Source organism: Coenobita brevimanus, chromosome 40, assembly GCF_032717465.1.
Source record: "Coenobita brevimanus isolate Jiangsu-jjx chromosome 40, ASM3271746v2, whole genome shotgun sequence".
NCBI classification, from domain to species: domain Eukaryota; kingdom Metazoa; phylum Arthropoda; class Malacostraca; order Decapoda; family Coenobitidae; genus Coenobita; species Coenobita brevimanus.
Genome location: NC_136993.1, coordinates 560,001 through 570,000, shown reverse-complemented (window position 1 = coordinate 570,000; position 10,000 = coordinate 560,001). Strand labels below are relative to the sequence as shown.

The following is a 10,000-nucleotide window of genomic DNA, read 5'->3' as shown; positions in this document are numbered from 1 at the left end:
TCTCTCTCTCGTTCGTCTATCACTCCACCTTTCTCCCTTCATCATCCATCTTCTTCCTTACCTTTCTCCTCCCCATTCCCTCCCTCCCTCCCTCTCTCTCATTATCTCTCTTCCTCTCCCCTTGTTTAATCAACCCTCTAATTACCCTTCATTTCCCCTAATGGCTCAATAATCTCGTTTTTAAATTCTCTCTCTCTCTCTCTCCATTCTCTCTTTCCTCCATCCTATCTTTCAATCCTTCTCTCATCTCTTCTCCCACCGTTCCTTTCACCTTCTCTCTCTCTCTCATTTCTCTCCCTTTTCCCTCCAATATATCAACCCTCCTTCTTTCATCTCCTTTCACCTCTCCTTTCAGCATCTTTCCCATTCTCTCTCTCCCTCTCCTTCAAACCTCATCCTACTTTTCTCTCTTCCTCCTCCAACTCCCCCCCCCTCCCCTCCCTCTCTCTCTCTATCTCTCTTTTCTCCAGGTGGTTCAGAATTAATGCCAAATCCAGTTTATGCATATGGACCGTGAGAAGGTGTGCATCTTTCCTAGCCTCGGCACACACACGGTTCAAAGAAAATATTTACAAAGGCTAGGTATGCCCTCACCTGTAATTAAGCTACACACACACACACACACCTATCCATCTTGTCACATACACACACACTCATCAATCCAGTCACACACACACACACACAGGCCTAATCTACCTCCCCCTACACAAACACACATTCTACCCACACACACTTAGCCATCTTGCCACACACACACACACACACACACACACACCTATCCATCTTGTCACATACATCACACACTCTACCCCCCCCCTACACACACATAAATTCTACCCACACACACCTAGCCATCTTGCCACACACACACACACACACACACACACACACACACACACACACACACACCTTTCATCATACCACATACACAAAACATTACTTACAGGCGACTCACTAAACAATAAAGGATTCTTCTACTCCTCTTTACCTCCATACTTCCTTCCTTCATAGGCCTTACTGTGCCTCTCTCTCTCCCTCTCTCTCTCTGTACATATATATATACAGTAGAGAGAGAGAGAGAGAGAGAGAGAGAGAGAGAGGGAGGGAGGGAGAGAAACACCCTCCACTCTCCAATTCAATTACACTTTTCTCTTACTCTGTTGTGTGTGATTCCAATATTTCGTCTCTGCCTTTATTCTCACACAATTTTCTCTATTTCGTATCACTTTTAATTGAGGAGTTTATTACCTCTATCCACAGGTGACTATCTATCTATCTATCTATCTATTACCTCTATCCACGAGTGACTATCTATCTATCCATCTATCTATTACCTCTATCCACAGGTGACTATCTATCTATCTATTACCTCTATCCACAGGTGACTATCTATCTATCTATCTACTTATCTTTATCTATAACACTGTCTCTTTATCTTTAGATATCTATATATTTCTATCATACACATCCCCCCCCACCCCTTTTCTTTCTCTCTCTCTCTCTCTCTCTCCCTCTCTCTCTCTCTCTCACACACACACACACACACACACACACACACACACACACACACACACACACACACACACACACACACACACCCTCCCCTCGCCCTCTCCCTCTCTCTCAAACAAAGACCTTTTTCTTATATACAACCTAGTCATTGATCACCTCTCTCTCTCTCTCTCTCTCTCTCTCTCTCTCTCTCTCTCTCTCTCTCTCTCTTCATCCTTCCCTGGCTCTCTCTCTCTCTCTCTCTCTCTCTATCTCCTATTGCTCCCATACCATCTCTCTCTTCATCCTTCCCTGGCTCTCTCTCTCTCTCTCTCTCTCTCTCATCTCCTATTGCTCCCATACCATCTCTCTCTTCATCCTTCCCTGGCTCTCTCTCTCTCTCTCTCTCTCTCTCACACACACACACACACCCTTCTACCTTTATCAGTTCTTAATCAGCATATAATCTGTCCGTCTCTCTCTCTCTCTCTCTCTCACATACCCAGGACATACGAGGCAGGACAAGAGAGAGAGAGAGAGAGAGAGAGAGAGAGAGAGAGAGAGAAAGAATAACAAGGGCAACTGTACTAAAGAAATTAAAGCCAGAAGCAGCCGTCTTGAAGTAGGAAGAGAGAAAGAAAGAAAGATATTGACACTTATCTTTCTCTCTCTCTCTCTTTCTCTCATATGTCACCCTGGCCATACCTCATGTGTATTAAGCTGTGTGTGTGTGTGTGTGTGTGTGTGTGTGTGTGTGTGTGTGTGTGTGTGTGTGTGTGAGAGAGAGAGAGAGAGAGAGAGAGAGCTAGTGAGTGGGTGGGTAGGTAGGTAGGTGGATGGGTGGGTGGGGGATGGTGCAGTGTGTGTGTGTGTGTGTGTGTGTGTGTGTGTGTGTGTGTGTGTGTGTGTGTGTGTGTGTGTGTGTGTGTGTGTGTGTGTGTGTGTGTGTGTGTGTGTGTGTGTAAAACGTGCACCTGTAATGGCTTTTCCGATCATGCATTTCAAGCAGAGAGAGAGAGAGAGAGAGAGAGAGAGAGAGAGTACTAAAACGGCTCCGAGAAAAACGCCAACAAAAAGACTGACCAATTAATAAAAACATATATTACGCGAAAAATTATTCCCACCAAATTTAATGAAGAGAAAGTGACCTATTGTTTAATTCTTACCTGTGCTCTCTCTCTCTCTCATTTACCTTTCCTCCTCTATAATCTCTCTCTCTCTTCCATTCATCCGTAACTCCCTCTTTTCCTCCATACCTCTTCTCTCTCTCTCTCTCTCCGTCTTCTCCTTTCCTACCCTCCTTCCTTTCTAACTTCTCTCTCTTCCTCTCCATCTCTTTCCTCTCCTTCCCTCCCTCCTCATTTTCCCTCCTTTCATCCCCAATTTTCTCTCCTCCTCTACCTCCTCCCTCCTCTTCAATGTCCTCTCTTTCCCTCCTCCTTCTCTCCACTCTTCCCTCTTTCTCTACCTCCTCCCTCCTCATTTTCCCTCCTTTCCTCCTCCTCCTCCTCCACGTCTGTCTCCTCGTAATTTAATAACAGAAATAGGTTTACATTTTATCTCAATTATAATGGAGAGAGAGAGAGAGAGAGAGAGAGAGAGAGAGAGAGAGAGAGAGAGAGAGAGAGAGAGAGAGAGAGAGAGAGAGGACGGTTCATTACAACTCCTAGACTTCGATTAATTTGCAAGCTCATCACCTCTTCTTTCTCATCTTCCTCCTCCTCCTCCTCTTGCTTGCTCTCTCTCAGTCATATATATTCTCTTTCATATTTCTGTCTCACCTCCTCTTCCGCCTTCCTCTTCCTCTTCTTCCTCCTCCTCCTCGTCCTCTCCCTCTTCATCCAACATCTAGTACTGCTACCACACACACCACCACACCACACCACAGCACACCATCACCACAGCACACCACACCACACCACCACCAGCCACACCACACCACACTACCACACCACACCACACCACCTCATTACTTCGTGGGGGTGACTTGTGGTCGTCTTGTTAGCCAGGAAAAAGAGGAAGAAGAGAAGGAGGAAGAGGGAGGAAGGAGAGAGGGAAGAGGAGGAGGAAGAGAGGAAGGAGAGAGGGAAGAGGAGGAGGTATAGAGGAAAGAGAGAGGGAAGAGGAGGAATAGAGGAAGGAGAGAGCGAAGAGGAGGAGGAAGAGAGGAAGGAGAGAGAGAAGAGGGGGAGAAAGAAATGAAGGAGGAGGAGGAGGAGGAGGAGGAGGAGAGACTACACCTTTCCTCAGTCTATCCCTACCACTTTCTTTGCACTACAGCCTCTCTCTCTCTCTCTTCTTATCTTTCTTTCTTTCCTCTATCTCTCCTGTTGTTTCCTCCCCCCCCCCCTCTCTCTCTCTTTCCCACACAATCAAATTCCTCTCTATTTCCTTTCCATCTCTCTCTCTCTCTCTCTCTCTCTTCCGTCACAACAGAACCCTATATCAATTTTTTTCCTCTCTCTCTCTCTCTCTCTCTCTCTCTCTCTACGTCGAGACAAAATCTTATATTAACTTCTCTCTCTCTCTCTCTCTCTCTCTCTCTCTCCCACATAATCAAATTCCACTCTCTCTCGACCTATATCTTCGTCTTCTTTCCTCTCTCTCTCTCTCTCTCTCTCTCTCTCTCTCTCAAGAAGGTACACTACAACTCTTTTCCAGCGACAGATTTTGTGCATAGATAGATAGACAGACAGATAGATAGATAGATAGACAGATGGATAGATAGACAGATAGATAGATAGATATGCGGGTAGATAAAGGATAAGACTGAGAGAGAAAGGAAGAAAGTAAGAGAGAAGTGATAATCTGAGAGGAGGTAAAATTAACTGAGAGATAGTGAGTGAAAGTGAGCGAGAGAGAGAGAGAGAGAGAGAGAGAGAGAGAGAGAGAGAGAGAAAGTGAGCGAGAGAGAGAATGGAACAGTGAGAGAAAGTGAGAGAGAGAGAGAGAGAGAGAGAGAGAGAGAGAGAGAAAGTGAGCGAGAGAGAGAGTGGGACAGTGAAAGAAAGTGAGAGAGAATGGAACAGAGAGAGAGAGAGAGAGAGAATGGGAGTGAGAGACGATGAAAGATAGTGAGAGACAGACGATGAGAGATAGTGAGAGATAATAAAAGCGAGACTGAGATAGTGAGCAAGACAGTGAAAGATAGTGAGACAGAAATAGAGACAGTAAGAGAGTGAGGGACAATGAGAGATAGGGATAGTGAGACAATTAAAGATAGCGAGAGAGACAATTAAAGACAGTGAGAGAGACAATTAAAGACAGTGAGAGAGAGAATTAAAGACAGTGAGAGAGAGATAGTGATGGAGACAGAGAGACAGACAATGTGAGATACAGCTAATGATGAGGGAGGGGGGGCAGTAGTCAGTTCCGGGGCGGGTCATTAAATTGTTACAGGTGATGGACAGGTAACCACTCACCCGGCACTGCACCTCGCCACATTTTCCCTCCGCACCTCTCCTTCTCTCCCCTCCACTTCCCTCTTCTCTCCCTTCTCTTTCTCTCCTTCCTTCCCTCCATCCTCTCCTCTTCTCCCTTCCTTTCCTCCCTTCTTCTCTCTACCTTTCTCTTCTTTTTTCCCCCTTCCCTCTTTTCCTTCCCTCCTCTCCCCTTTCCTCCGTTCTTCCTCCTTCCTTCCCTTCCTCCCCCTCTCCTCCATCTCTCCCATTCCTCCCATCCTTCTCTCTCCAAGAATCTCAACCAAAATGACCCTAACAATGCTATTACGGTTCCTTACTTCCGCTGATAACCTCTTTCTCTCTCTCTCTCTCTCTCTCACACTTACACACACCTTCATTCTACCTCTAGCATTATACTCTCTCTCTCTCTCCTTCTCTCTCTCTCTCTCACACACACACACACACACACACATACCTTCATTCTACCTATGCATTTATATCATTATGCTCTCTCTCTCTCTCTCTCTCTCTCTCACACACACACACATACCTTCATTCTACCTATGCATTTATAACATTATGCTCTCTCTCTCTCTCTCTCTCTCTCTCTCTCTCTCTCTCTCTCTCACAATGGCTATTTCCACGTTCTTAAATCTACCAATCTGTTTCTCTCTCCTTCCTTCTATGCAATTATGAAGAGGGGGAAATCCCGATAGATAGATAGATAGACAGATAGATAGATACAGGAGACAAATGGATATAGATAGATACAGAGAGAGATATGGTAAATAGACAGGGATAGATAGATAAACAGCTGGACAGATTGATAGACAGATAGATAGATAGATAGATAGACGGACAGACAGAGAGACAGACAGACACACAGCAGAAAGAATAAGATGAAGACCAGAATCCTCATAATAATAATAATAATAATAATAATAATAATAATAATAACAACAATACCATATTTCATAAGTTAGTCTGCCTGTCTTTATAGGACGGAACTGGGCAAATAATAATTATAGTAAAAATAATATCAATAATAATAATAATAATCATAATAATAATAATAATAATACCTCATTTTATAAGTCTGTCAATAATATAACTTTGGATTTTGCTTCTTAAATGCATAACACTCCACATGCTCTATTAATTAGCCTGCGTCTCCTTGGTTACTAGTCAAAAGGGATTGATTACACCTGAGCTGACAGGTGTATAGGGATCTTTAAAGTTAATTAGGGAAATGAAGACAGGTAGACGAGGCAATTTACGTGGATCCACCTTAATGACCTCTCTCTCTCTCTCTCTCACACACACACACACACCATCCTTAAACATCTTATTTCAAACTCAATTCTTCTTTTCTCTCCATTCCCTCCTCTCCCTCCCTCTCTCTCACATATTTCCCTTCCCTTCCTACCTTCTCTATCCTAATTTTTCTTCTCTCCATGCCCCCTCCTCTCCCCCTTCATCTCTCTCTCTCTCTCTCTCTCTCTAAAATTGGGCCGGAGTAATAGAGCCAGCCTGTCTCTCCTAAATTAGAGTCAATTAAAGGTAGGAAGAAGCCAGGTGGAGGAAAATGAGAGAGAGAGAGAGAGAGAGAGAGAGAGAGAGAGAGAGAGAGAGGAAATAAAATCCATACACCAGCCACAACACTGAACACACACACACACACACACACACACACACACACACACACACACACACACACACACACACACACATACACACACACAAATCAACTCTTTTTTTCGACTCACCTGTTTGTAATTACCTGTCCTCAAAAAAAAAATAAAAAACGAAAATTTTAATATATGCACATTGATAAATAACCCAAAAACCACTTCAGTACGACGATCTATTATTTTATTATTATTATTATTATTATTATTATCATTATTATTATTATTGTTATTATTATTATTATTATTATTATTTTCACTTGTTTCCTCTCTTACATTCATTTCCTTCTGTCTTTCTCCTTTCTCTCACTTCTCTCTCTCTCTCTCTCTCATCCTTACCCCCTTCTCTCCTGGTCTTTCTCACCCTCTTATCCCTTCGCCTCTCTCTCTCTCTCTCTCTCTCTCTCCCCAGCTTCCTCTTCCTTCAACCTCCCCCCACCCCCCTCTCTCTCTCTCCCTCTCTCTCTCTCTCTAAGTTGAGACGGCTTAGGGTCGAGATGATCCCACAGATTACGCCGACAGACAGGATTATGGGGCAGGTTTGCGGATTGTGTGTGTGTGTGTGTGTGTGTGTGTGTGTGTGTGTGTGTGTGTGTGTGTGTGTGTGTGTGTAATGAGAGGGGAAGGGACTGGACGAAGATATATCAGTACGGGAAGGGGAAGGAAGGACGGAAAGAAGGAAGGAAGGGAAGGAAGGGAGGGAAGGAAAAGGAAAGATGATGAAGGAAGAGAGAGAGAGGTGGGAGAGAGAGGAAGAGGGGGGGGAGAGAGAGAAAAAAAAACACACACACACAAGGAGAAAACGTACATACACACATAGGTACACACATACATAAAGACACGCACATAAACATACATGAAGCAGAGGAAACTGTCTTATAGCCTACTGCTCTCTCTCTCTCTTTCTTTCTCTCTCTCTCTCTCTCTCCAGCACTGCCTCCTCTCCCTCTCACCTTCCCCCCTCTTATAAATCCCTCTCCCCGTTTGCTCAAATCCCCCTCTCTCTCCTCCCCTTCTCTCTTTTATCCCTCCACTTTCCTCCTCCTTCTTACTCCACAAGCACCTCTCCTTTCCTCCCCCTCCAACTCTCTCTCTCTCTCTCCCTCCCTCTCTCTCTCAATGCTAATTCTGCAGAGGGTTTTTTAATAGGTTTCTTAAATATATGAAGTGATATTGAGTGCACCTTGATGGTATACTCTCTCACGCACGCACGCACGCAAACACACACACACAAACACTCTCACACGCACCCTTCTGTCCCTGTGTTTTACTTCTCTCTCTCTCTCTCACACCCACACACCCACACAAGCAGTCTCTCCCACCCACCCACCTCATGTCGGCCTGTCCTCTCTCTCTCTCTCACACCCACACCCACACAAGCAGTCTCTCCCACCCACCCACCCCATGACGACCTGTCCTCTCTCTCTCACACACCCACACCCACACCCACACACAAGCAGTCTCCCCCACTCACCCTCCTCATGTCGGCCTGTCTCAGGGCTTCTGCTGACGTCTGCTGCCGCTGCCTCCATCTGAGCAGGGGGGTGGGGGTGCTGCTGCTGCTGAGGGGATTGCTGCTGAGAGCCACCCCCACTGCTGCTGCTCCCCTCCTGGTTCTGCTGAGTCTGCTGAGCCATTGGTAGCGGTGCTCCCTCCCGACTCCGACTATTATTTCTGAAAGAGCAGAGAGAAACATGAGTAAATCACCGCATTATCCTGTCAATAAATCACCGTATTATCCTGTCAATAAATCACCGTAGTCAATAAATCACCGTATTATCTTCTCAATAAATCACCGTAGTCAATAAATCACCGTATTATCCTGTCAATAAATCACCGTATTATCTTATCAATAAATCACCGTAGTCAATAAATCACCGTATTATCTCTGCAATAAATCACCGTATTATCCTGTCAATAAATCACCGTATTATCTTGTCAATAAATCACCGTAGTCAATAAATCACCGTATTATCCTGTCAATAAATCACCGTATTATCCTGTCAATAAATCACCGTATTATCCTGTCAATAAATCACCGTATTATCCTGTCAATTAATCACCGTATTATCCTGTCAATAAATCACCGTATTATCCTGTCAATAAATCACCGTATTATCCTGTCAATAAATCACCGTATTATCCTGTCAATAAATCACCGTATTATCCTGTCAATAAATCACCGTAGTCAATAAATCACCGTATTATCTTCTCAATAAATCACCGTAGTCAATAAATCACCGTATTATCCTGTCAATAAATCACCGTATTATCTTATCAATAAATCACCGTAGTCAATAAATCACCGTATTATCTCTGCAATAAATCACCGTATTATCCTGTCAATAAATCACCGTATTATCTTGTCAATAAATCACCGTAGTCAATAAATCACCGTATTATCCTGTCAATAAATCACCGTATTATCCTGTCAATAAATCACCGTATTATCCTGTCAATAAATCACCGTATTATCCTGTCAATTAATCACCGTATTATCCTGTCAATAAATCACCGTATTATCCTGTCAATAAATCACCGTATTATCCTGTCAATAAATCACCGTATTATCCTGTCAATAAATCACCGTATTATCTAGATGGATAGGCAGAGAGAGAGTTGGAGAGACGGAAAGAGGAGGAAAGATTTAGGAAGTGGAGAGACGGTATGGGACACAAGGGCTTAAGAGTAAATGCAGATAAAACAGTGTGACCTCAGGGATAAGGGACTGAACCGGGAGGCTGCCAGAGATCGAGCAGCATGGAAAGCCGTCATTAGGTGACTAAGGCCGACGCATGCAAGCATACTGGAGCCTTCATAAACGAAAGGAAACGATACATACATACATACAAACACACATATACACACATAAATGCAAACACACACCCACACACATACATACATTTATACACACACACACACACACACATATATACAAACCCATACACATATACAAACACACACACACACACACACATATACAAACCCACACACACACACACACACATACAAACCCACACACACACACGTCCTGATGGTGTGGTTGGTAGTGGAAGGGGTACCAGTAGTGGGGATGTGGTTAATAATGGCAGTAGTGGCTGGAGTGAGGTCAGGCTGGGTCACACGCAGACACAGGTGCTGGGGTCATAACACAGCAAGGTCAGTGGAGTCCTCTGGCTGTGCAAATCACCCTCACCATCCACTCACCGCATGAAGGAATTTGACTACCCTTACACCTTTTCCTAAGCGATTTATTTACCCTCACCACTGACTCACTTGTTCACCCTCACCATCCACTCACCGTATGATGCAATTTCACTACCCTAACACCTTTTCCTAAGTGATTTATTCACCCTCACCATCCCCTCACTTATTCACTCTCACCATCCCCTCACCGCATGATGCCATTTCACTACCCTA

The 10,000-nt window shown here is 44.2% G+C and overlaps 1 protein-coding gene across 1 annotated transcript in view; it reads right to left on the bottom strand.

Annotated features, from left to right (window-relative positions):
* Positions 1–10,000, bottom strand: part of X11L (amyloid-beta A4 precursor protein-binding family A member X11L) — a 572,323-nt gene that overhangs the window by 507,807 nt on the left and 54,516 nt on the right. Inside the window, exons 7-8 of the mRNA XM_080270416.1 lie at positions 8,035–8,254; positions 2,557–2,569 (exon numbers count right to left, since the gene is read on the bottom strand). Of these exons, the coding sequence (XP_080126542.1) occupies positions 2,557–2,569; positions 8,035–8,254 (233 nt within the window). The remainder of the gene's footprint in view (positions 1–2,556; positions 2,570–8,034; positions 8,255–10,000) is intronic.